Source organism: Chrysochloris asiatica, unplaced genomic scaffold, assembly GCF_000296735.1.
Source record: "Chrysochloris asiatica unplaced genomic scaffold, ChrAsi1.0 scaffold00168, whole genome shotgun sequence".
Classification (NCBI taxonomy): domain Eukaryota; kingdom Metazoa; phylum Chordata; class Mammalia; order Afrosoricida; family Chrysochloridae; genus Chrysochloris; species Chrysochloris asiatica.
Window position 1 is genome coordinate 3,599,421 of NW_006408686.1, and position 27,110 is coordinate 3,626,530.

General features: G+C 51.1%; 1 protein-coding gene across 3 annotated transcripts; it reads left to right on the top strand.

Annotated features, from left to right (window-relative positions):
• The first annotated feature begins 163 nt into the window (after window positions 1-163).
• Window positions 164-26,625, top strand: ATP1A3 (ATPase, Na+/K+ transporting, alpha 3 polypeptide). Of its 3 annotated transcripts, XM_006871382.1 has the most exons (23): window positions 164-187; window positions 3,875-3,967; window positions 4,075-4,134; window positions 4,392-4,595; window positions 5,911-6,024; window positions 6,116-6,250; window positions 6,791-6,908; window positions 7,014-7,282; window positions 9,619-9,817; window positions 9,891-10,000; window positions 10,083-10,217; window positions 15,327-15,519; window positions 15,789-15,964; window positions 16,053-16,189; window positions 16,824-16,974; window positions 17,353-17,521; window positions 21,109-21,263; window positions 21,340-21,463; window positions 23,319-23,464; window positions 24,730-24,860; window positions 25,718-25,819; window positions 26,194-26,285; window positions 26,597-26,625. In XM_006871382.1, the coding sequence occupies exons 1-23, from the start codon at window positions 182-184 to the stop codon at window positions 26,623-26,625; spliced, it is 3,048 nt and encodes a 1,015-aa protein (XP_006871444.1). In that variant the 5' UTR covers window positions 164-181. The 3 variants fall into 3 exon arrangements, with proteins under 3 accessions (XP_006871444.1, XP_006871446.1, XP_006871445.1); XM_006871383.1 differs by lacking the exon at window positions 164-187 and having other exon boundaries at window positions 3,929-3,967; window positions 15,327-15,540; window positions 15,813-15,964; XM_006871384.1 differs by lacking the exons at window positions 164-187; window positions 5,911-6,024 and having other exon boundaries at window positions 3,881-3,967; window positions 4,392-4,409.
• Window positions 26,626-27,110: the final 485 nt, after the last annotated feature.

The window sequence follows — 27,110 nt, forward strand, 5'->3', positions numbered from 1 at the left end:
AGGCGGAGGCGGCGGCCACCGCAGCCTCTGTGCGGAGGGACGGACTGACGGACCCACCGACCGAGGCGCGGGCGCTGCAGAGGCCCCCCCACCAACCAGAGCCCGCGCCTGAGACCACCCTGAGGCCCCTGCCCCGGGCTCCGCCTCGCCCGCCCGCCCCTCTCCCCGCGGAGCCGTCAAGATGGGGGTAGGTGCTCAAGCCAACCGGGCAGTGGGAGTGTGACTTTGGGGGTCCGGTGGCATTGGGGGTCTGCGGGGGCTCCGGGAAAGCTGCGCTCCGAGGCCAGGTCTACGTGGACCTCGGGAGCTGACTGACGGGGTCGTCGGTGTGGCTGTGCCGTGGGTGGGAGTGGGTGCACGGCGCCTTGGTCTGCGGGGATCTGTGGCGCATGTTAACGTGTCTTTGTGTGCGGGGGGGGGGGGGGGTCCGCGGGAGCATGGCCCAGCCCTCCCCACCCCTGACTGACCTTGTGCGGTTGCATGCTTGTGCATGCATGGGTGCATGTGTGTGCATGAGTGTGAGCAGCCTTGTCTACACACTGCCTGCGAGATGGTGTGGCTGAGGTTGTGTGTCCAAGTGTCCGCAGCAGTCTATGTGCATTTGCTGTCTGGGTGTGTGAGAGACTGTGCTTCTGTGTCTGGGGGTGTTGGCCAGGGTGCAGGTAGGTCTCGGTGTTGGGGTGAACAGTCAGGTGACCTATCTTTCTCCTTCCAGGCCTGGGTGGAGGGGCTCTGCAGTGCGGTGCAGCCTGGGGCTGCCCAGAGTGTGTGTCTGGCCCCTAATCCGGGGGAGCAGACAAGGAGTAGGGGGCAAAGAAGGAGCAAGAGCAGGAAAGCCAAGAGACTGAGTGTGTGACTGAGGGTATACTGTGCAAATGTGTGTGCCAGGGAGAGCGTGCATGCTTGGCGATGTCCTTGTCCCTCTGTCCGTGTGTCCTTGTCTGTCTGTGGGTCTCTCCAGCAGATGCCGCCTTCTTCCCTGACTGACCACCTGACCCCCACTGCAGCCCTGGATTCCTTCCTGGGACCATGGGGAGGGGAAGGAGGCTGTGGGTTGGGGTAGCTGAATGAAGAGGAAGGGGAGAAAGATGGCGGAGGAAGGCTGATGGGCCTAGGGATGGAGGTGGGGGCGGGGCTGCAGATCTGTGGACTGGGGTGGATGAGGAGGGAATGGGGAGAAGAATTGGGAGGGGGAGCGATAGGGAGAGAAGGTGGATGTTGGAGTCAGTAATGGTTTCCAGGTAAGTGGGATGAAGGAGGGAAAGCTGTGGGCAGATTGGGGATGGGGGTTGAGGCCAAATGCCTAAAAGAAGGAAGTAAAGGGGGGCACTTGGGGAAAGAAGAGGGACCAATAATCAAAGGTGCTTTACACATGGAAGGCCGAGACAGATAGATATAGAGAGAGTCTGAAGGAGATGTGAATAGAGACAAAGACAGAGACATGAGCAGAGAGAGACAGAGACATGGGGAGACATAGAGACAAAGAAAAATGGAGGCTGAGAGGAAGAGACATGGACAGGGATGTCCTATCCAGAGTCAACCACAACCAGCTCAAATGATGGGGACAGGAGGCCAGGGGCAAAGGGGAAAGTGAGCCACAGACACTCAGAGATGAAAGACCCAGACACCCTGAGAGGGAGGGAGAGACAGGCTGAGGTGCGGAGGCTTCCTGAGCTGGTGCGCAGGCGTCAGGGGAAGGCGGACAGCGTGGAAATGGCAAGGAGCTGTAGAAGCAGGAGACAGCAAGACAGATGTGACCCCCCACCCCACAGTGCCTCCATCGGGGCCTCCTGCATAAATGGAGATGCCTCAGTTCCCCACTCCACCACATGGAAACCTGCCCCCGAGAGCTCTGGTCATGGCAAGGGCAAGCAGGAGCCTGCCAGAGAATGGGGTGGCTTTGTCCCCTCCTCTCTCAGACTCAGGAGTCCCCATCCTGTTCCCCTTCTCTCTCAGACCCAAGAGACTGGGCCCCCAGCCTCTCCTCCTTAGATCCAAAAGTCTAAGCCTTTGCTCAGATCCAAAGTTCAGGCCCCTTCCCTAATCCCTGGTCAGGACCCTAGCCTCTGCTTCTTAATCTTCCCTAAGGTTTCAAAGGTGGGTAGCCAGTGTTCTCCCCACTCTTAATTCTCAATCTGAATGCAGGACTTTCTATCCCCACATCTCGCTCTCCGGGGGTCTGGCCTGGGTTTGGCCATCTGCAGAGGCCAACATCTGCCTGCTGCAGATATGCAGATGGAACAGCTTTCAGTCCCCAGCCTATTTCCCATTGGAGACGCAGTATTGCTGCAGAGCTGGCCCAGGGCCAGGCCTCCCGCCCACCCTGCATCCCTCCTCCTGCTCTCAGACTCCTGACTGCAGCCCTTCCCTGTGCCCACCCCGTCCGTCCTTGGGTCTGGGGGCAGGCAGCTCAGTCCCTTGACAAGGTCATGAGGGGATTAGTGCCGAGCTGAGCTGAGCTTTGGATCCAGGCGTGGTCTGGGTCTGCAGAATCAGTCAGCAGCCCTCCAACCTCGGGATCCAACCTCACCCCACCTCTCCAGTGCAGTCCCAGCCCCAGGCCCTCAGACTGCAGTGCCGGCCACTTTTCTCACCACGTTCAGTTTAGGCCAAACTCGAAGTTCTGCCTTTGGTTCTCCTAACCCAAGTCCAGCCTGCTTCCTACTTTGTCCTGCAAAATCCTGGCTGTCCCAACCCTAGTTCATGCACCCATGACTCCCCCACCTCCAGTCCCCAGAAGAAAGGCCAAATCCCTCAGATCCAGCCAGGCCACTGTCCTATGCACAGCAGGCTCTTCCCAGACCTCTGTCCTAGCTGTGACCCATACCTGGAGGGCCCTTTCTGTTCCCACACGTTTCCCGTCAGGACTTTGGGGTCTGCAAAGATTTGGTGGGTCCTTTGAGAGACAGACTAAGACATCTGTGGGGCTGTGGGGATGCCTAGGAAATGCCAACTGAGCAAGAAGACAACCAGAGAGAGGGACCCAGGAAAATGTGGGGCTAGAATGACAGAGACCCGGCAGAGATGAAACACTGAGATGGACCCAGAGAGAGACAGACAGAAAGATCCTAGTGTGAGACAGACAGATAAACAAGTGACAGGAAAGAGGTAGAGCTGAATAGAATCACAGAGCAGGAAATCACTTAAGAGATGACCGTAGAGACCCAGTGACAGAGATACACAGAGATAAAGATGGAGGAAGACAGACAGAATACTAGCATTTGGAGATGGTCTGCCATCTCAGCAGATACCAATCCAGAGAGGAGGAGCTCATAGAAAAAGGGAGAAACTCAGACAGCCTTCATATGAGATAAAGAGACACCAAGAGTCAGAGATCTGAGAGATGTACACCCAGAGAGAGATCAAGAAAGAGAAACCGCCACAGAGAGAGATGGAGAGAGAAAGGCAGGCAAAGAGACAAAACAGAGCAAGAATATACACACACACAGACCCACAGAGACAGGTGGACAGAGAGAATGGGAGATAGGACAGAGGTAAACATAGCAAGTAGTAGACCACAGAGAGACTGGGCAGAACCAGAGAAAGGGAGACATAGAAAGACAGAGCTAAAAAGATATCTTGAGACCAAAAGGGAGAGACCCACACACAGGCTGGCACAGAACCAACAGAAACCTCAGAGACCCAGAGATATATAGAGTCCAAGACAATGAGGCTGACTGCTAGTGGGAGACACAGTCACAGATTCTCAGAGACACTGAGAGTCAGAGATACAAGGCAGAAACCAGGTGCAGATGGGCCCAAAACAAACACAGAGACTAGAGATGCAGCCTTGGGTGTGGAGGGTCAGTGTCCCCCTTTAACCCCTTGCCCAAAGTCTGGTCACTCTGACAGCTATCGTGTCTCCACCTCGCAGGACAAGAAAGATGACAAGAGCTCGCCCAAGAAGGGCAAGGGTGGCGCCAAGGAACGCCGGGATATGGATGACCTCAAGAAAGAAGTGGCGATGGTAAGCCCACCCTCCCGCCCACACACACCCTCCCAAAGCAACCCCCCAGCCCACCTCTCCAAGAGCATCAGTGCTCACCCAACTCCCCCCACACTTCTGTCCCTCAGACAGAGCACAAGATGTCTGTGGAAGAGGTCTGCCGGAAGTACAACACAGACTGTGTGCAGGTGCAGCCAGGGCCCCGCCAGGACTGGAGACCCACACTCCTGGGTCTGAGGGAGGAGGGGGTGGGGAGCTGGACTCCTAAGTCTGAGGGAGAAGGGGGCTTGGGGATGGACTCCTGGGTTTGAGAGAAGAGGGGCTCGGGCCGGACTATGGGAAGAGGTGTCTAGGGGCCTGGACTCCTGGGTCTGGGGATGTTCATGAAGAGGTCAAATGCTGAAGTTCCTCAGAGAGGGTTCTATGTGACTCCTGTGTCCCTCAGGGTCTGACTCACAGCAAAGCCCAGGAGATCCTGGCCCGAGATGGGCCCAATGCGCTCACGCCTCCGCCCACCACCCCAGAGTGGGTCAAGTTCTGCCGACAGCTCTTCGGGGGTTTCTCCATACTGCTGTGGATTGGGGCCATCCTCTGCTTCCTGGCTTATGGTATCCAGGCAGGCACGGAGGACGATCCAGCTGGTGACAATGTAAGGGTCACGCCTTTAAAGGCACACACACGCACGCACACACACACACATACACTGTCTACAGGCTCACTCTCCTCCCTTTTTTCATCTGACTTTCTCAATCACCCAGTGAGAGAATCAGAGCAGGTTCAGAAAGGGCAAGTAACTTGCCCCAGGTCACACAGCAGGATGGGTGAGCTGGGGTTGTGAGCCAAAGCTGTGTGACCTCAGCAACCTGGGAGACAGACACCCTTTATGCTAGCATGTCAGAGCCCATGGATGCAGTGGACAGATGGACATATAGTCTCCACAGTTGTGTGCTAATAAACACAGACCTGTACCCAGCTACACAGAAAGCCTTGGATGTAGACACGTGGACATAAATTCCAACATGGCTACCTACTTCCCACACATAGGCACAGACACAGATATATACTCTCACCCAGACACCAGCGACAGACACATGCAGAATTGCAGACATACCAAATGGCACACAGACGGGAGAATCACACTCGGTGCTCTCAGAAAGTAAAGCCTGAGCAGAGGACAGACAGACAAGACACCCAGAGTCTCAGACATAATAGACCAACCGAGGGACAGATGTACATTAGTGGCGTCTCTAGGGTGCATAGGGTCGCTATGAGTCGGTTCCGACTCGATGGCACCTGACAACAACAACTAGGGTAATATGGACAGGGGAAGAGCCACCAAGGGAGGGACATCGCTAGCCTTGGTATCACCCGTCACTCAGTGCAGTAACTCCTCCCCACCAGCGCCAAGTCTCCTCCCACCACCCCTGCCAGTCAGGGCTCTGGTGGGCGGGCCATTGGGCGGAGAGACAGGGCTTCGCCTAGACCAATGGGAAAGGGGAGGATCTGAGGGGGCGGGGCCCCAGGACAGTGCTCCACCATGTGTGGAGGCGGGTCCAGATTGCCCCGCCCACGGACGAAGGGGTGTGTGCCGTTCAAATACAGAAACTAACCTGTAAATTTAAAACCAGGCATGCAGATAGTCAGACAGATACACTAAACGAAGGACAGACAGACACGGGAATAGACAATAACCTTCCCAGAGTCTCTTAACACAGGTGGGAAGGCAGACACACATTAACACACACAGAAAGAAGCCCCAGAAATTCGAACACATCCACTTACAGGAGGGACGAGCATGGGCAAGCAGACAGGCACTCATACAAACAGACTCAAGACACACAGACCCTGGAGTCAGACGTAGACAAAGACAGACCCCACTGACACAAAGCTTCCCTTCCTAGCGTTCACGCCACTCGGGGTGGGGCTGTCAGGGAGGAACCTGAGCGACCTCCTGTCCCCCACAGCTGTACCTGGGCATCGTGCTAGCGGCTGTAGTGATCATTACTGGCTGCTTCTCCTACTACCAAGAGGCCAAGAGCTCCAAGATCATGGAATCTTTCAAGAACATGGTTCCCCAGGTGAGGGGCACTCGGGGGTGGGTTGGGGGAACCAAGTGGCCCCCAGGCAGGGCAAGTTGGAGCAGGTGACGCTTCTCTTTCCCACCCCCAGCAAGCCTTGGTGATCCGGGAAGGTGAGAAGATGCAGGTAAATGCTGAGGAAGTGGTGGTTGGAGATCTGGTAGAGATCAAGGGCGGAGATCGAGTGCCTGCTGACCTGCGCATCATCTCAGCCCATGGCTGCAAGGTGGGCCTGTGACTGCGGTCTGGACTCTGACCTCCACCTGAGAGTCCCAGCCCCACCCCCTCCTCCCTCAGACCCGGGTGCCATGCCCCCAACTCCTTCCTCACCCAGACCCAGGAGTCCAGCCCCCAGTTCCCTCCTCCCTCAGACCCAAGAGTCCCAGCTCCTTCCTTCCTCAGATCCAGAAATCCCAACTCCCTCCTCCCTCAGATCCAGAAACCCAGACCCCCAGTCTCCTCCACCCTCAGGCCCAGGAAACCCAGCCCCTTCCTCAGACCCTGGAGGCTCAACTCCTTCTTTCCTCAGTCCCAGGAGCCCCCAGCTTTTCCCTCAGACCTCCCCATCAGAACCCAGGAGTCTGCCTCTCCAGTCCTCACCCCTGAATGACCCACAGATCCCTTAGACTTGGCAAGATGTCCTCTTCTCCCTCACCTTTGAGATCCCAATCTTTGTCTCCCGGATGTCACCACCTGTGCACTCCTTCAACACCCCCACCCCACCCCAGCCCCTGCTGAGCTCTCTCTCTGCCAACCCCACCCTCAGGTGGACAACTCCTCCCTGACTGGAGAATCAGAACCCCAGACCCGCTCTCCTGACTGCACACACGACAACCCCTTGGAGACTCGGAACATCACCTTCTTTTCCACCAACTGTGTGGAAGGTAAGGTGGGCGTGGTGGGGCATCCAGGGAGGGCAGTCCAGAAAGGAGAGTTCAGGGGACATAGGGGGCCACAGGACCTCAGTCTCAGTCCCCTCTGACCTACAGGCACAGCTCGTGGTGTGGTGGTGGCAACCGGGGACCGCACCGTCATGGGACGCATTGCCACCCTGGCCTCAGGGCTGGAGGTGGGCAAGACTCCCATTGCCATCGAGATAGAGCACTTCATTCAGCTCATCACTGGCGTGGCTGTCTTCCTGGGTGTCTCCTTTTTCATCCTCTCCCTCATTCTGGGCTACTCCTGGCTCGAAGCTGTCATCTTCCTCATTGGCATCATCGTGGCCAATGTCCCAGAGGGACTGCTGGCTACTGTCACTGTAAGACCAGGACCTGGGTCTGAGGGAGGAGGGGCTGGGGATGCAGAGCCCTGGATCTGAGGGAGGAGGGACTGGGGGGCTGGGTATGAGGGAGGAGGGGGATGGGAGCCTGGGTCTGAGAGAGGAGGGGGCTGGGGATGCAGAGCCCTGGGTCTGAGGGAGGAGGGGCCTGGGGGACTGAGTCTGAGGGAGGAGGGAGCTGGGGGCCCAGGACGCTGGTGTTCTTGATAAGGACAACTTGGACACAGAGGGTCAAGCCTTCTAGGTCTTTACTGAGGGTCTTGGAACTCTGACGGCCCTGTGAACAAACACACAAAAACCTGGAGAAATACTGAAAGAAATAAACTAACATCCTGTTACTTTGAAGTTAACTTACAAAATACATACTCATGGGGGAAAATCTAAAGAATACATTAAGCTCAAAACCAAAATAACAAGACTCCCACCCCCAGCCCTCAGACCCTCTCCAAATGCCCGCCATCCTCACAGCCTCCTGAGGGGTATGTGCGCGTAGCAACTGTGTCTATAATGCCATTTTCAGGAGACACAGAAGCAGCCTGACTAGGAATATTATTCTGCGTCTTGATTTTTGTGTTTTTTTCAAAATTCTATTCTGAATATGGGAGGGCAGTGGCTCTATAAGATAAGCACTAGACTGCAAACCACAAGATTAGTGGTTTGAGCCTATCAGCCACTCCTTAAGAGAAAGATGAGGCTTTCTGCTCCTGCCAAGATTTACAGCCTTGGAAACACTATACAAGGTCACTAGGAGTCAGAACCCATTGGAAGGCACTTAAGAAGAATAATTCTGGAAATGTTTCCGAATGATCATATGGGTGTTTGAACTGTAAACCTAGTAGTTGGCAGTCCAGTGCTTGTCCTACAGCACCACCAGGGCGCCTTAACATATTCAAAGCTATCTTACTGGAAAAGATTGTTTATTGAGCCTTAATATGCAAAGGATTGTATACACAGGGGGCTTAAAAAGTTTGTGGAACAAATAATGAAGAGATAATGGAATTTTTCCACCAACTTTTTGAAGCCCCCCTCATATTCTAAGGTGCATCATGAGTAAGGAGCAGTCAGGACAGACTGAATTCACCCATGTCAGCAGGACCAGACTGGGTCCCCCAGGAATCCCCTCATGATCATATCTAGTTCCTACCCCCAACCCAACGGTAACCCTATTCTGGCTTCTAACAGCATAGATTCATTTTGGACTTTATACCAATGAAATGAATCCGTATGAAGTTCAATGTCATGCTTTTTTTTTTAAATCTTTGTATGTTTTTGTTTTTTGGTCCAGTATTGTTGTTGAAATTCATGTCTACAGTTTCAGACAGCAATCATTTGTTCTTTTTCATCACTACATAGTATATGTTGTTATTAAGTGCCATGGAGTCATTTCTGACTCATAGCAACTCCGTATAGGGTTTCTAAGGAACAAGGAGCTTCTGGTGGATTTGAACTGCTGACCTTGTGTTTCAAAGTCCAGTGCTGATCCTACAGCGCTACACCACAAGTCCGTAGTACCTAGTACTCCATAACATGACTGAGGAGCCCTGGTAGTGCAGGGTGTTCGCAAGGTCAGTGGTTCAAACCCATTAGCCACTCAGCAGGAGAAAGATGTGGCAGTGGAAACTATATAGGGCAGGATTCTTGTGAGTTGGGGTCGACTCGGTGGCAATGGGTTTTATATTGGGAGTATTCCACAATTTATCAACCCAGACCTCTGTTAGTGGATTGTGAGTTGTTTTCAGTGTTGGACAATGATCCATGTTGCTGGTTGCCATTTGCCATTGAGCCGACCTTACTTAGAACAGAAGGAAACATTGCTCATTCCTGCACTATCTTCCAGTACGATGTCACACAATGTTCTGTTGTGATCCATAAGGTGTCACTGGCTAGATGCTTTTTCCTCTAGTCTATCGTAGTCTGGAAGTTCTGCTGAAACCCATCCACCATGGATACCCTTGGGGGCATTGGAGATACTTGTGGCATAGCTTCCAGCAACATGTTCTTTGTGCTGTTGAGTTGATTCTGACTCATAATGACTCTATATGACAGAGCAGAACTGCCCCATGGTGAATGTTACGCTGTCATCTTTACAGGGAGTGGATCACCGTGTCATTCTCCCTTGGAGCCACTTGATGGGCTTGAACCACCGACATTTTAGTTAGTAGCCAAGCTCCTAACCAGTGTGCCACCAGACTCCTTTCTAGCATCAGAGCAACATACAAACCACCCTCGGCCAACACAAATGGGTGTTGGGTGACCATTCTAGTGTATGCTCCTTGGGGACATATCTGAGCCTGTTTCTGTTGGTCTGTCCCTAGGTGTGTCTGACCCTGACCGCCAAGCGCATGGCGCGAAAGAACTGCCTTGTGAAAAACCTGGAGGCTGTTGAGACCCTGGGTTCCACTTCCACCATCTGCTCCGACAAGACGGGGACCCTTACCCAGAACCGTATGACGGTAGCTCACATGTGGTTTGACAATCAGATCCATGAGGCTGATACCACTGAGGACCAGTCAGGTGAGGGCAGGGACCAGGGTGGGGATCACAGAGGCTGGGACAGGGGCCGAGCCCTGATACCTGCTTCCTGCAGGAACCTCATTCGACAAGAGCTCACACACCTGGGTGGCCCTGTCCCACATTGCCGGCCTCTGCAATCGCGCTGTCTTCAAGGGTGGCCAGGACAACATCCCAGTGCTGAAGGTGGGTCTGGCTGCTGGTCTGTTCTCCACCCCACACCCCACCCCGATGATGCCACCCGCTCTCACCACCTCTCTCTCCCCAGAGAGATGTGGCTGGGGACGCATCTGAGTCTGCACTGCTCAAATGCATCGAGTTGTCCTCTGGCTCCGTGAAGCTGATGCGGGAACGAAACAAGAAAGTGGCTGAGATTCCCTTTAACTCCACCAACAAATACCAGGTACCCTGGGCTCCCTGATGCTTCCTGGACCTTGGTTTCTCCCACCTACGATGCCTGTAAAGGGATCGCCTTCACCCCACGAACCTCCTGCTTTGGTCAAGTTACTAATCTTATTAGAGCCTCGATTGCTGCATCTGTAAAACGGGGTTGATAAACCACCTGGTCTGAGGAAAGAAACAGAGCCCAGAGTCAGTGAGAGATCTTTATAGGAGGAAGAAAACAAACAAACAAAAACAAATCCACTGCCATTGGGCTGATTCTGACTCATAGAGACCCCCTAGGATAGAGTAGAACTGCTTCCCTAGGGTTTCTGAGACTGTGAATTTTCGCGGGAGCAGATAGTATCATTTTATTCCCATAGAATGATGGGTGGGTTTAAATTGCCCACCTTGTGGTTAGCAGTCCAATACTTAACCTACTGCACCATCTCCTTTGGAGAGAGAAGCTGGGAAATAAAAGTCTTACAATGGAGAGTGGTGGACAGCCAGAGATTGCTGGGGCATGTTGTTGTTGTTGTTAAGTGTCATCCAGTTGTTTCCAACCCATAGCAACCCTGGATAGAGTTTCCAAGGAGCAGCTGGTGAGCTTGAACTGCCAATCTTGTGGTTCAAACCAATTTTTCAGCCCAGCACATTAACCCACAGTGCTACACCATAGATGGCCACATTCATCCATTCAAGCAGCTATAGCATGTCAGGCGCTGTACATCAGTGAGGTTCCTCCTGTCATGGACCTTGTATAATAGAACTTATATAATGGAATCTATATAATGGGACTTATATACTGTTGTTATTAAGTGTCGTCAAGTCATTTCCAACTCATAGTGACCCTGTATAGGGTTTATGAGGAGCAGCTGGTGAGTTTGAACTGCCGATCTTGTGGTTCAGATGACATTGTGGTCCAGTGTTTATCCTACAGTGCTACACCAGGACGCCAACAAGTAAATGAGGAATAACTTAATATGTTAGCACCCAGAGAGGAAGCCCTGTGGGTGTATATAGGGGAAAAGTGTCCCAAACAGCTTATTCAAAGTTCTGGTGGCAAGAATGTGTTACTACATCTGGAAAAACAGCAAGGGAGACCTGGTGTGGCGCTGTAGGATAAGCACTGGACCACAAGGTCAGTTTGAATCATCAGCCACTCCTTGGAAATGGTATACAAGGTCACTATGAGTTAGAACTGACTCCACAGCACTTAACGACAACAATAAACAAGCCAAGGGAAGGAGGGAAGGTGGGGGAAGCCCAGGCCCATGGTAGTGAGATACATGTTTATATATATACACACATACCTTTTCCCACCATCACTCGTCTATCACTTTGTTGTACTTTGGTGGCTTCCATGTTGCTGTGATGCTGGAAGCTATGCCACAGTATTTTAAATACCATCAGGGTCACCCATGGTGGACAGGTTTCAACTGAGCTTCCAGACAAAGACAGACTAGGAAGAAGGCGAGGCAGACTATTTGTGAATGTTTAGCTGCTGAAAACCTTATGACTAACAGTGGGACATTGTCAGATAATAGCGTAAGGAGATGAAAGCATTATGAATAGCACCAGAATATCATCAAAGTGTAACGACAATTGTGAGTGTGGTGCAGCACTGGGCAGTGTTTCATTCTGGTGCACGTAGAAACTGCACCTAACAACAACAGCCCCCTGTCTCTGATCCCAGCACTAAATGAATCTACTTTCTGGATTTACCTGTTTTGGACATTTCCTAGAAATGGGATTCTATGCGATGTTGCTATGTGGGCTTCTTTCGTTTAGTTGTGTTTTCAATGCACATCTATGTTATAATATCTACCAGTACCTCATTCCTTTCAAAAAATGTTTCTAATATCCATCATGTCACCATTTTTTTTGGTGTATAGTTCAATGGCATTAAATTAAGTACATTTCTTGGTGTGGTGCTGTAGGATAAGCACGGGACTGCTAACTGCAAGGTCAGCGATTCAAACCCACCACCTGCTCCTTAAAAACCCTAATCAGGGTCACTGTGAGTTAGAATGGACTCGACAGCGCTTAACAACAACAACAATTTCAGTGGAGTTCGGGTGTGGTGCTATAGGATAAACACAGGACTGCTAACCCCAAGGTCAGCAGTTCAAATCCACCAGCCACTCCTCAGAAACCCAATACAGGGTCACTGTTAGTTGGATCCAACTCAATGGCACTTAACAACAACAAAAACAAGGTCCACGTACAAGAAACCCTGATGGCGCAGTGGTTAAGTGTTGGGCTGCTAACTGTAAGGTCTGTGGTTCAAACCTACCAGTTTCTCCTTGGGAGAAAGATGAGGCTGTCTACTCCTGTAAGATTTCTAGTCTCAGAAAGCATAGGGAGTAGTTCTATCATGTGCTATAGGGTGACTAGGAGTCAGAATTGCCTGGATGGTAGTGGGGTTTTTTGGTTTTGAGGTCACTCACTGTTTAACCTTTTGAGAAACCACCAGACTGTTTTCCAAAGGGACTGCACCTTTGAACACAGACTCACAATTTTATAAAAGTTCCCCGTGGTGGCTGTTGTGGGGAGTTAGTACTCTAAATGGGGGAAACGGGATTACCGCGTGGAGCTGCAGCGCTATTCCATCCACCAAATGGTAGTGGTTGGACCCAAAGGGGACCATGCAGGGCTGGGAGGAAGTCAGATCCTGAGTGTGTCTCAGAAATGAACTGGTCAGATACAAACTGAGAGAGAGTCAGAGAGCCAGAAAACGAGAGACAGAGAGAGTCATGTTTTCCAAAGGGACAGAAATCTCTGTGCAATGAAGAGACGAGCAGAGATGAGCAGAGATCCCTGTGGAGGGTCAGAGACACAGGTAGAGATCTCCCTGGGGCATTGTGTTTCTGTTGACGGTGATTGAAAATGTTGGTAACAGCTGGTGGTGATGGCACAGAACATGGTGACTGGAATTGATGTCACCGCATTGTACACAGAAAAATGGTTGAAATGACAAATGTTTTGTTCGATAGCTATTTTTAAAAGGATTGCTAGCGAGTTCAGTCTGACTCATAGCAACCCCATACGTATCAGAAAAGAAGTGCGTCCCATAGGTTTTCAATGGCTGATTGGTTTTTTTCTGGGACACTTTTGGGTGGACCCAAACATCCAACCTTTTGATTAACAACTGAGATTTGTTAATCATTTGTTCCACCCAGTGACTTCATACGTGAAACCCAAAATCCCACTGCTATAGAGTCAGCTCCAACTCACGGTGACCCTATATAGGGCTCCTGAGACTGTCAGTCTTATGGAAGCAGACAGCCTCATCTTTCTCCTGTGGAGAGCTGGTGGATTTGAACTGCCCATCTTGCTGTTAGCAGCCTAATGCCTCACCCACTGCATCACCAGGGCTCCCAACACCAAAGGAAGGCAGGCTTGATTATGTTGTTATTAAGTGCCTGCAAGTCAGTTCCGACTCACAGCAACCCTGTATAGGGTTCCCAAGGAGCACCTGGTGGGTTTGAACCACTAACCTTGTGGTTCAAACTGACCTTTTGGTCTAGTGCTTGTCCTGCAATGTCATACGAGGACTTCTGGTTTGATTATGGTGCCCATCAAAATGCTGATTGCATGGGAAGTATGAGGAGGGCTTCAAAAACAGTGGAAATTTTTCATTATCTTTTAATTCCATTTTTCCATGAACTTTTTGAAGCCCCCTTATATATTTTTACCACAGTTAAAAAATAAAAGAAAAATCGTAATAATAAAAAAATAATAAAAGGTAAAAAAAAAAAAACAAAAAACGAGGAGTCAATTGAAAAACTCCCACAGTTAATATAAGAATTCAGGAATGTATACAAGAGTGTTTCAAAAAGTTCATGGGAAAATGTTATTCTTTTTTAATTCAATTTTTCCACAAACTTTTCAAAGCCCCCTCATAAATGTAGAGCATTCATATACACAAATAGGACTCCTGGTGTGGCGCTGTAGGATCAGCACCGGACTGTGAACCACAAAGTCGGCAGTTCAAACCCACCAGCCGCTCCTCAGAAACCCTATACAGGCTCGCTATGAGTCAGAACTGATTCAACAGCACTTAACAACAACAATATACACAAATAGCAACAAAAAGGGTCAAATACATAACCAGGTCTCGATCACCTATTAATGATGGTGGTGGTTATGTGCCATGGAGTCAGTTCTGACTCATGGGGACCCTATAGACTTTCAGAGCCTGTAAATCTTTATGGGAGTAGAAAGCCTCATCTTTCTCCAGAGGAGCAGCTGGTAGTTTTGAACTGCTGACCTTGAGGTTAGCAGCTCAACTCAGATCCCACTACACTATCAGAGCTCTTTCACCTCATAATAGTAATAGAAAGAATTATATATAATTATCATTTTATATGGGGTCCTGCGGTAGCACTGTAGGTTAAGCACTGGTCTAGTTCACATCCTCCAGCTATTCCTAAGAACCCTATTCAGAGCTGTTGTTAATCAGAACCTACTCAGTGGCACTTAACAACAATCATTTTATAAAATTCCACATCTCAGGCAGTAAAATAATAATGACAATGGTTAATATTCTAGTTTCTTCTCTCCATGTTCTGAATTTAAATCTTGCATACAGTCATACATGGAATTTAATGCTGACCTTCTTTTGCTATGATGAGGATAAGGCATCTCCTTATCATATAAATAAATGTTTTTAAAAATAAATAGACCAGCAACAGAGACGAAGGCAGAGATGGGGTCATGGAAAGGGGGAGCGACTGAGGACTCTAGATTCATGGGAAGAGAGGGACAAAGAGCTGGTCAAACTTTCAGAATGTGCCCTTTGGAGATGTAAATTATTATATATGCCTGAGTGGTTTTTTTTGTGTGTGTGTTTTTTTAAAGCTATAGTGACTAGAGAGAAATACTGTTAACTGATGGTACTTGGAGGGGATTACAATCATTGTAATGAAACAAGGTATATGATTTGTTGAATGTAAAACTGATGATCTGCCCTGTAAACTCAATCCACAATAAAAACCTTAAAAATAAAAAAAATAAAAAAATAGAATAAATGAAAGATCTTCCTGGAGTCGAGAGACAAGCCGTGTTCTGGCTGCCGGTGGTTAGGGTCTGTTCTCTCAGACACTCTCGTCCTCTGCTCTCTCTGCAGCTATCCATTCACGAGACCGAGGACCCCAACGACAACCGGTACCTGCTAGTGATGAAGGGTGCCCCCGAGCGCATCCTGGACCGCTGCTCCACCATCCTGCTGCAGGGCAAGGAGCAGCCGCTGGATGAAGAGATGAAGGAGGCTTTCCAGAATGCCTACCTTGAGCTTGGTGGCCTGGGAGAGCGTGTGCTTGGTGTGCATTCCTTGGGGCTGGGTTGGGACAAGGGCACCAGGGGAGGGGGCTGGGCCAGCTCTGATGGCCCCTTGAGAGCCAGCATGGCTACGGTACACCCAGGCTCTGGCTCCAAACAGGAGCTTTCAGAATGAATGAGTGAGTGAGAAATGAGAAGGGAAGGCAGCATTAGGAGTAAGTGCTGACCAGACGATCTGGTTGACTGCTAGCTTGACTTGGTAGTTCAGAGGTGGAGTTCCTCATGCCCCCATCCCTGTCCCTGCCCCCAGGCTTCTGCCATTACTACCTACCAGAGGAGCAATTCCCCAAGGGATTTGCCTTTGACTGTGATGACGTGAACTTCACCACCGACAACCTCTGCTTTGTGGGCCTCATGTCCATGATCGATCCACCCCGGGCAGCCGTCCCCGATGCGGTGGGCAAGTGCCGAAGTGCAGGCATCAAGGTGTGGCCTGGGGCAGCTGGGAGAGGAGGGGCTGGGGACCCAGGGACCAGCAGGGGAGGCTGGACCTTCTCCCAACACTTCCTTGCAGGTCATCATGGTCACGGGCGATCACCCCATCACGGCCAAGGCCATTGCCAAGGGTGTGGGCATCATCTCAGAGGGCAACGAGACAGTGGAGGACATTGCAGCCAGGCTCAACATCCCTGTCAGCCAAGTCAACCCTCGGTGAGTCCTTTCCAGCCCAGCTCAGGACCCCAGCTCTCCCACCAGCCCCCCCGAGAACTCCAGCTCTGCCCCACCTACGTTCACTCAATCCTTGAGTCTTGTTCTTTCTCCACGTGTGAGAATAGGCAGCCTGGTGGCGCAGGTGTGTAGGGTGTAGGTTCCCATCCTGGCTCTGCCACTCCAGAGCTGTACGACCTTGGGCAAGTCATTTCACCTCTCTGTGTTGTCTCCCTTTCCATCTCTTTAAAACAGAGTTATGAATACTCCCCATTTCAGAGGACTCTGTCTCTCTCTCTTCCTGCCTTTGTTTGTCTGGCTGTCTGTTTCTCTCCCTCCTCTCTTCTCAATTTTTCTATTTCCTCAGCTTCCCCATCTTTGTGCCTCTCTCTGTACATGTCTCCCTTTCCTGGTTGCTTGTACATGTCTGTCACTGTAAATCCATTGTCCCAAGGTCCTCCCTGAGGTCTACCCTCTGTCCATCCTGCTGCAATCCCCTCCTCCCCCATTTCCCTTCATCTCTCCATCACTCAGACTCTCAGTCCTCCTGTCCGCAGGCCTGGTTCTTGTCCATCAGGTGTGCTGCACCGTATGTCACACATCCTGATCTGACCTGTCCACTCTGTGTTCTTCCCAGGGATGCCAAGGCCTGTGTGATCCACGGCACTGACCTCAAGGACTTCTCCTCTGAACAAATCGACGAGATCCTGCAGAACCACACTGAGATCGTCTTCGCCCGCACGTCCCCTCAGCAGAAACTCATCATTGTAGAGGGTTGTCAGAGACAGGTGGGCTGGCCAGAGGTCCGAGGGGGCGGGGCTGGGACTGAGGTTGGACTCCTGGGTCTGAGGGAGGAGGGACTGGGGAGTCTGGACTCCTGGGTCTGAGGGAGGAGGAGACTAGGGGGTTAGGACTCCTGGGTCTAAGGGAGAATGGGCTGGGGCCTAGACTCCTAGGTCTGAGGATCGGGGGGACTCGGGGATTAGGACTTCTAGGTCTGAGGGAGGAGGGGACTGAGGGGTTAGGACTCCCAGGTCTGAGGGAGGAGGGACTGGGGCCTGGACTCTTGAGTCTGAGGAAGGAGGAGACCGGGAAGCTGGACTCTGGTGATTTGGGGAGCAGGGCCAGGACCAGGTCTGGGTTAACCTCACCCCTACTCCTTCCAGGGAGCAATCGTGGCTGTGACTGGAGATGGTGTGAATGACTCCCCCGCTCTGAAGAAGGCTGACATCGGGGTGGCCATGGGCATTGCTGGCTCAGACGTCTCCAAGCAGGCAGCTGACATGATTCTGCTGGATGACAACTTTGCCTCCATCGTCACGGGCGTAGAGGAGGGTGAGTTGGACAGCGTAACCTCTGAGATGGAGATCACTGCGTGAGGCCCGAGAAAGGCAAGGGGAGAGACCCCTATGCTGGTCCCTGATGGGGCCTGACCTTGTCCTCGTGACTCTCTCCCTGAGACCTCAGAGCTCTCTGAAGGCCGGGCCAGCCTGACCCACTTCTGGGTTCCCTGAGCACCCGGCCTAGGGCCTATCTGATGAGTGAGGCAGACCTGGAAGCAGTTTAAAATACTAGTCAATGCAACCACAGGGAAGCAGAGGGTCTGTGGGACCCCCAGGAGGTCCCTCACCCCACATGCAGTGAAAGTAGTCAAGGATGCTCCCAGAGTGAATGGGAACAGCTGACCGAGCCCCAAAGGCTGGTGGGAATGAGCAAAGTAGTGAAAGGAAAGAAGGCTTAGGCAGGGAAGGTATAAAGGGACCTGTGGAGGCTGACCTGTCTGAGGTGGAAGAGCCAAGAGCCAGACTGCAGTGCTCCCTGGTGACCACCTCAGAAACAACCAGAGAAGGGCCTTGTCCACCTTTCATTTCATGTTGTTGTTGTTAAGTGCTGTCGAGTCGGTTCCGACCCATAGCAACCATGTATAGGGTTTCCGAGGAGCAGCTGCTGAACTTGAACCGCCGACCTTGCGGTTCAAACGGCTTTGCAGTCTGGTGCATTAACCCACGGCACCACACCAGGACTCCTTCATTTCATACAGACCATCAAAGTCGTTCAGAATCATTCTAGAAAATACAGAAAAGTAGTCAGATGAAAACCAGAGCCCATCCATGTTCGCACTACCACAAAACCATTGCTGTTGGTGTTTTGGTGCATCTTCTTCCAGATTTTCTTTATGATTTTAAGTGTCGCTGAGTCCTAGAATGGCGCTATAGGATTAGCACTGGACTACTGACCACAAGGTTGGCAGTTCAAACCCACCAGCTGGTGCTCAGACACTATAGTTATCCTGGGTTGTTGTAAGTCTGAACCGACTCAACAGCACTGAACAAAAATAATACCAACAACAAGGATTTTTTTGAAAAAAGAGAGAGAGAGCTCTGGTGGTACAGTGTTTAAGCATTTGGACTGCTATCACAAGGTCAGTGGTTCAAGCCCACTGAGGGAGAAAGATGAGGCTATCTGGCCCAGTAAAGATTTACAGTCTCAGAAAGCCTATGGGGCAGTTCTATGCTATCCTATAAGGGTCTTGTGAGTCGGAATCAATTTGACAGCAATGGTTTTGTGTTTAGGAGTAAAAAAATAGTTAATGACAAAAAAGACTTCAATGAAAGTAGCAGGAGACACAGGAAGGAATGCAATAGTTAAAATGAATAGATACTATTGGTACATGGAGTGGATTACAACCATGTAGTGAAGCCGAGTGTTTGTAAAACTGATGATCTGCTCTGTAAACCTTCACTCAATTTACAATAAAAAGTTAAAGAAAAAAAAGACTTCAAACAACAAAGCAGAGCCTAAAATGACCAATTAAGTGCCCTAGTTGGCACTGTGGGTTAGATGTTGAGCTGCTAATCTCAAAGTTGGCAGTTCAAACCCACCAGATGCTCCACAGGAGAAAGATGAGGCTTGCTGCTCCCGTAATAATTTACAGTATCAAAAATCTTTATAGGGTTTATAGGGTCACTGTTGCGTCTCGATGGCAGTGGTTTTATTTATTCCTTGTCTCCAGTTTTCCTGAGGAAACCATGGCCAATACTTTCTTACCGTTAAGACGTCTTCTGTGCCTATGCCGTGTGCAACACACGCTCTCCAAACACTGACTGAGCCCCTACTGTGTGGATCCAGAGGCCCTGGCTGGGACTGGCAAGGAAGGGGGGAACACCTGTGAACACCTGGGGGTCTTGTTTGTACACAGGAGATGGGTCCATCCAGAACACTGTTCAGATTGTCTTTCAGACATACTTTGTTGCTCAAGGCTTCTCAACACCTGGGGGAAAGTGGAGGGTAGGACAGGCTGAATTCATCTTTCATGTTTTGACCTTATGCCTGGTCTGGTCCTATAGGATAGACACTAGACTGCAAGGCTGGCAGTTTAAACAACTAGCCACTCCATGAAAACCCTATACAGGGTCACTATGAGTCAGAACTGACTCGATGACACTTAATAACAACAATACCATAGAAGGGAGCACAGTGGCTCCATAGGATAAGCCCTGAACTGCGAACCACAATGTCAGCTGTTAGAGCCCACCAGCCACTTTGCTAAAATAAAAGATGACGCTTTCTGCTCCCATCCGAAACCCTACACAGGGTTGCTATGATTGGAACCAACTTGACAGCACTTAACAACATATTAGAAAAACAAAATCAACAGTTGCCGTCGAGTGCACTCCAACATGGTAATCCCATGTGTGTCAGAGTAGGACCGTGACCCATAGGCTTTTCAGGGCTGATTTTTTGGAAGTAGATCACCAGACCTTTCTTCTGAGGTACCTCTGTGTGGACTTGTGCCTTCAACGTTTAGGCTAGTAGCCAAGCACATGGGCTGTGTGTGCACCACCCCAGGTCTCCACTGAGTATAGCTTACTCATAATAAGCCCTGGGATCCTGGTGTGACGCTGTGGGTTAATGCTCTGGACTGCAAAGTCAGTTTGAATCACAAGGTCGGCAGTTCAAGTTCATCAGCCACTGCTAGGAAACCCTATACCGGGTCGCTATGGGTTGCGAACTGACTCGACAGCATTTAAGAACAACAACAATGTAAGGAACTCTGGTGGTGCTATGAGTTAAGCACTGGGCTGCTAACTGCAAAGTCCGTGGTTCAAACCTTGGAAGAAAGAGGAGGCTGTCTGCTCCCTTAAAGATTTACAGACTTGGGAATCCTAAGGAACCGTTCTACTCTATTCTATAGGGTCCCTATGAGTTGGCATCATCTCAATGGCAGGGGGGTTTTGGGGTGGGACCCTCCATGACGCAGAGTCTGTCGGCATTATTACTGAGTGGTATTACACTGTGTGGAGATACTATCTTCTATTTCCACTCCCATGTTGGTAGATAACAGGGTTGGTTCCTGCTTTTAGCTATCATTGAATTAATGATGCTGTGAACATATCTGTACCTGTTTTTCGGTGGATGTCAGCCCCTCATTTCTCTTGAGTGTACAGTTAAAGTTAGGAGCAGAAGTAATTCATCAATGGAATAAGGGACATTTAACTTGAATGTTGTTGTTGTTGAGTGCCATCAAGTCAGTTCCGACTCATAGCAACCCTGTATAGGGTTACCGAGGAGTAGCTGGTGAACTTGAACTGCCAACCTTTCAGTTCCAACAGCTTTGCAGTCTGGCGCATTAACCCACAGCGCCACACGCTTGAACAGCACTAGTCAGTTCCCACTCCTGATGACCCCATGTGTGTCAGTTTAGAGCTGATTTTCCAGTAGTAAGTTGCCAGGCCTTTCTTCTGAGGTGCCTTTGGGTAGACTTAAGATACATTTTCAAAGTGGTTGCATTCCAAGAACATTTGAAAAGGAAGTGATGTGCCTTAAGGAAGTGGGCAGGTGTGAGGTAGATTGGAAAGGGTGTGTGGTCTGGGCAGGGAAGGAGCAGGGAGCTCATATGTTTGTATCCATCCCCACGGCAGGCCGCCTGATCTTCGACAACCTGAAGAAATCCATCGCCTACACCCTGACCAGCAACATCCCTGAGATTACCCCCTTCCTGCTGTTCATCATGGCCAACATCCCGCTGCCCCTGGGCACCATCACCATCCTCTGCATTGACTTAGGCACTGACATGGTGAGCCCCAGCCAGACCCAGACCCCGGGAGGACAGAGCCTTCCCCTCCCCAGCTCACCCAGTCTCTCCTGCCCAGGTCCCCGCCATCTCGCTGGCCTACGAGGCTGCTGAGAGCGACATCATGAAGAGACAGCCTAGGAACCCACGGACGGACAAACTGGTCAACGAAAGACTCATCAGCATGGCTTACGGGCAGATTGGTGAGGGTCCTACGGGCAGATTGGTGAGGGTCCTATGGGCAGATTGGTGAGGGTCCTTGCGCTCTTGTGTGTCTATTACTTCAGTACCGCAAGGGGCGGCTTTCAAGAACAGAAACGTATTTTCTCAAAGTGCAGGAGGTCAGAGTTCAGGATGCCAGCTCTAGGAGGACAATCCTTAATCTCTTTCAGCCTCGTTCCTTGACGCTCACCACACAGCATCTACCTTTCTCCACTGTTTGTGCCCCCTTGTCTCTGAGCTTGCGCTGTTCCTTATCACTCAGCAGTGGTGGGTTTAGGACACACCAAAGAGCTCTGGTAGTGTAATGGTTATGAATCGGGCTGCGAGCCTTAAGGTCAGTAGTTCAAACTTACCAGTTGTTCCGTAGGAGAAAAATGAAGCTTTCTGCTTCCATATAGATTTACAGCCTTGGAAACCCTGTACAGGGTCGCTATGGGTCGGAACTGACTCGATGGCACTTAACAACAACAGCAACCACAAGGAGCTCTGGTAGCGTAGTGGTTACGAATCGGGCTGTGAGCCTCAAGGTCAGCAGTTCGAAACTACCAGCTGTTCCGTGGGAGAAAGATGAGGCTTTCTGCTCCCGTAAAGACTTACAAACTCGGAAACCCTGTACCAGGTCGCTATGTGTCGAAACCGACTCCACGGCACATCATCACCACCACCTACGCTTGGGAGGAGCCCTGACAGCGTTGTGGGTTACAAGTTGAAATGTTGTTGTTAAGTGCCATTGAGTCAGTTCCAACCCCAACGAGCAGCTGGTGAGCTCGAACCGCTGACCTTGCAGTTCAAACCAACTTTGCAGTCCGGCACATTAACCCACAGCGCTACACCAGGACTCCAAGTTGGACTGCTAACTGCAAATTCGGCAGTTCAAATTCACCAGTCACTCACCGGAGAAAAATGAGGCCTTCTGCTTCCATAAAACTTTACATCCTCAGAAATCCTGTAGAGAGCCGGAACCCACTGGATTCGAGGGCACACACCCACCACCACCTCCACTTAGGGCTTCATTAACAAAAAAGGAATGGCTCTTTCCCAATGGGACTGTACCACACAGTGTTAGGATTCCAACACTGATTTTGGGGCAGACACAAGTCCATCCATAACATTGAGGGACCGGGACTGTGTCTCCCCAGACAATACATCTTGTGTGTCTGGCTTATGACTGAATGAATGCCCATGGCTGGCCCCTAGCAGACACTCAGAAAACACATGTTGAATGAACAAAACAAGGCCTTGGAGTTGGAGGTTCGAGAGGAGCCAAGGTTGCCTTGCACATGGGTGGGAGTCCCTAGGATGGGCCCGCACAGGCCTGGGGGTGGACAAGTTCTTCTTATTTGTCTTTGGAACACTGAGTGGAGTAACCAGAGCCCATCTCCATGATGACAAGGACAAGGCAGGGTTAGGCCCCATCCCTCTCCACCTCCTCCTCTCCCTGGTGCTGAAGGTGATGTGTGCAGAGTCTATAGGTGGTGAGCTCCCCATTGCTGGGAGTATCCAAACAAGTGGAGACTTCATAGCCATTGTCAGGGTCTTGGGGAAAATAATTTCTGTGTTGTGGGCTGTCCAACCAACCCAGTGGTCCTCCAGGAATTTGGGATGTTCTTAGTCGGCCTGGGTCTGGTGAGAGGGAGCCACCAAGTTACCCACCTCAGGAGAAGACCCCTGTCCCAGATGACTCATCTCAGGTGTTTCCAATCAGTAGCACCTTAGAGAAGAGGACTGAGGTGTCCACCCTCCTCCCTATGGAAGTCTCCAGAAACCTCAGAAGTGCTTGGGCTGACTGATTCTCCCCACCTGAGCCTCTCCTCATCTCCCTCTCCCTCCCCCAAGGAATGATCCAGGCACTGGGTGGTTTCTTCTCCTACTTTGTGATCCTGGCAGAAAATGGCTTCTTGCCCGGCAACCTGGTGGGCATCCGGCTGAACTGGGATGACAGGACTGTCAACGACCTAGAGGACAGCTATGGGCAGCAGTGGGTGAGTGGGGCTGAGGACACATAGCTGCAAGGGAGCCTGGGGTCTAGCTGTCCCAATTATACACAGATCTCCTGTGCCCCAGCAGCAACATCAAAGTCCTCACCGAGTCTCCTCCTACCTGGGGCCCAGCCCTGTGGATCTCATATTCCACCTCCCACCCAGGAGCTTTCTCTGCCTTCTTTCCTGTCTCTGTCAGTCCCTTCTGATAGCCCTGGCTGGTGGTCATCCTCTCACTGACCCTTCCACAACAGGGGTGGCCCATGGAAGATGTTTCTTCTGGTACATCTCCTGACTGTTCCCACTGGGCTTTGAGGCCTTGGGAGGCCTCATCTATAACAGGAAGCCCAGCTTGAAGTAGAATAGAGGTTCAGGGGCTGGGATGAGGTGGGCATAAGGAGTGGTTGTTTAGTGGGTTCAGGATTTCTGTTTGGGGGCAATGATTATGTCCTGGGACTAAACAGTGGTGGCCACACCATGTTGTGATTGTACTCAATGCCACTTAGTCAGGAAAACGGTAACTTCTGCATTATGTCTATTTGACCATGAAGCCACTGGGTGGTGCCTTACCGAAAGATTGACAGTTCAAGTCCACTCAGAGATATCCTAGAAGAAAAAGCGGCCACTGAAAATCCCATGGAGCAACAGCCTTATAAGGGGGCTTCCAAAACTTTGTGGAAAAAAAATTCATTATCTTTCATTCCATTTTTCCACGAACTTTTTGGCATCCCCCTTTACATGTGGTCCCTGTGAGTCAGAATCAACTCCATAGTAACTGGTTTGTTTTGTCCTGGTGTGGCGCTGTGGAATAAGCATTGGACCATCAGGGTGATTTGAATGGCAAGGTGGTGGTTCAAACTCACCAGCCGCTCCTCTGAAACCCTATACAGGGTTGCTATGAGTTGGAACAGACTTGATGGCAATTAACAATAACACAGTAAAAGAAACAAATATGTTAAAAAAGAGATAGACGAAATCCCTACTTTGCCCAGGGACTGTTGTTGTTAAGTGCCATCGAGTCAGTTCCGACCCATAGCGACCCTGCATAGGGTTTCCAAGGTGCAGCTGGTGAGCTTGAACCACCAACCTTGCAGTTCAAACGGCTTTGCAGTCTGGCGCATTAACCCACAACGCCACACCAGGACTCCAGTGGTAAAAAGGTGTTAACAAAGACCCGTAGGGGTGTACCTGGCTGCTGCCGGAGGGGGTCAGCCTGGAGCTGTGGACCCATGGACGTCAGCCCTGCCCCTGCCCCGTCTCTCCCGCAGACATATGAACAGAGAAAGGTAGTAGAGTTCACCTGCCACACAGCCTTCTTCGTGAGCATAGTGGTTGTTCAGTGGGCTGATCTCATCATCTGCAAGACCCGAAGGAACTCCGTCTTCCAGCAGGGCATGAAGTGAGCATTGGCGGCGGGCTGTTTGTTGTCTGTCTGTCTGTCTGGGTCCCTCCACTCAGACACCACTTGCAGTTTTTGCCTCGGAATTGCTGTTGGATCGCACCTGTCTTAGAGTCTCTCTCAACCTCTCTACATAAAGCTCCTGGTGCGGGGAAGGCTGAGGGATTTGGCTGGGTTTCTCTCCAGATCTGTGTGATCTTTTTGAGGGAGGGGATGTAAAGGTTTACAAAGCAGATCATCCATTTTACCTTCAACAAGTCATGCACATTTGGTTGCATCTCACTGACTGCAGTTCCCCCATGTAACATCATTCCTCCCACTTCCTCTCAGTTTCATTTTCCATTCTTCTTCACTTAACAACCACAAAAAACGTAAACTTAAGTGAAACCCTAGCTCAAACCCTAAACGGGATCTGCAAATCCCTGCCCTTCTGAACTTTGCCCTGCCCTTCTCATCTCAAACGGTGTGGTGTGGTTTTGTCTGTCTGTCTGTGTCAGTTTGTTACCACCCAATAGCTCCTACATGAGTTGTTCAGTGACACTGATTACGTTCTTCACCACGCATGAACGTTTTCCTGATTTCCATTCCAGCGGCTCCATTTTTTGTTTCATCTTTTTATACCACTGCCTCGCTGAATGTTGGTCCGTCTCTGTCGCCAACTCTCTGTGTCTTCATGTCTGTCTCAAGGCATGCCCCGTGGTGTCTGTCTCTCTCACTACCTCTGGGTATCTGTGTGTGTGTGTCTCTACCTCAGTGGTCTTTCTCTGTCTTTGGGTGTGTCTCTGGGTCTCTCTGTATGGAGGGGTGATGCTGGGTGGACTCCCTCAAGCCCAGAGTTACCTCACGTGTGCTTCCAGGAACAAGATCCTAATCTTTGGACTATTTGAGGAGACAGCGCTTGCTGCCTTCCTATCCTACTGTCCCGGCATGGATGTGGCCCTCCGCATGTACCCCCTCAAGTGAGTCACCTGGGACCCTCACTCCTTCTGGAACCTCCACACTGGGGCCAGCCCACCACCCACTCCAACACCCTGTGCCAAGCCTTCCCTTGAAGGACAATCTCACAGACTGTGTGAGATCTCAGGCCTCTCATATCCCCGTGCTTTTCTGGATCCTATTGTAGCCCCTGGTCTGATACCACTGAGCCTTCCCATAGGATAGCCTGCAGACCCCAGGCCCAGCCACCGCCCAGGGCACCCTTCATTCATCTTCTAGGGGCTCCTGGGGCAGGGGGTTCCCACAGAGCAGTGTCTGCCATCCTCTGGGACTCTGCTCTATGTCCACCACTGTGACCCCATGCTGATAAGTTCCCTCCCATGCCCCCTCTGTGCAGGCCCAGCTGGTGGTTCTGTGCCTTCCCCTATAGTTTCCTCATCTTTGTCTACGATGAAATCCGCAAACTCATCCTGCGCAGGAACCCCGGGGGTGAGGGGGCAATAGGGGTGGAGTGGGGAGGCTGGGGAGTGGGGACCAGGGGAGCTGGAGGCGGGAAGTGGGAAGAAGCCTCGTGGGTGGATTGTGGGATGCTAACCTCACTGCATCTCCCCTCCCGAGCTGGTTTATCTTATTTGTCTTTCCCTCTGCCTAACCCCCACCCCCAACCCCCCCACTCCCCCCCCTTCCACCCCCCCACCCCCGTCTCCTCTGGCATAGCTGAGTGTTTCCTTGCCTCTCTTCCTTTGAGCCTCTCTCTGTTTCTTCCTCTCTGACTGCCTCTCCTGTCTCTGTCTCTCCAGGTTGGGTGGAGAAAGAAACCTACTACTGACCTCATCCCTGCCACATCGCTGTCTCTTCCCTGCTCCCCCTGCCCAGGACAGCCCCATCCAGTCCCCCCATTTTGTATTCTGGGGGGAGGGGCCCTCTCTCCCTTGGCCCCACCTTGGCCCCTACCCCTCAAGTAATCTCCTGCCTCTGTCCCTCCCTCCTCCCTCTGGCTGGCTTCTCTCCCTTGCCCCTGCCTCGTTCTGTCTCTCCTTTTCTCTTTCCTGTGTCTCTGTCTCTCTCTGCTCCTGTTCCTACAGCTATCCCTGCCCCCCCAACCCCACCTCCCCGCCCAGCCCCCTCCCAGGGCTCTTTTTTACTCCCCTCACCTCTTGGCTGATGCCATCTCTGATTCTGGACAATTATCAAATATATCAGTGGGCAGAGAGAAGCTGTGTGCTGTGTTGTACTTGCTTTCTGTCCCAGAGGTTCGGGCTGGCTGTCATGTGGGGGTCCCCTGTGCTGATGGGCCTTGGGTAAGTCATGTCA

Coding starts and splice junctions, on each gene's coding strand:
- ATP1A3 (XM_006871382.1), top strand. Junction 4,135..4,391: donor ACAACACAGACTGTGTGCAG/GTGCAGCCAGGG, acceptor TGTGTCCCTCAG/GGTCTGACTCACAGCAAAGC. Junction 6,909..7,013: donor TTCCACCAACTGTGTGGAAG/GTAAGGTGGGCG, acceptor TCTGACCTACAG/GCACAGCTCGTGGTGTGGTG.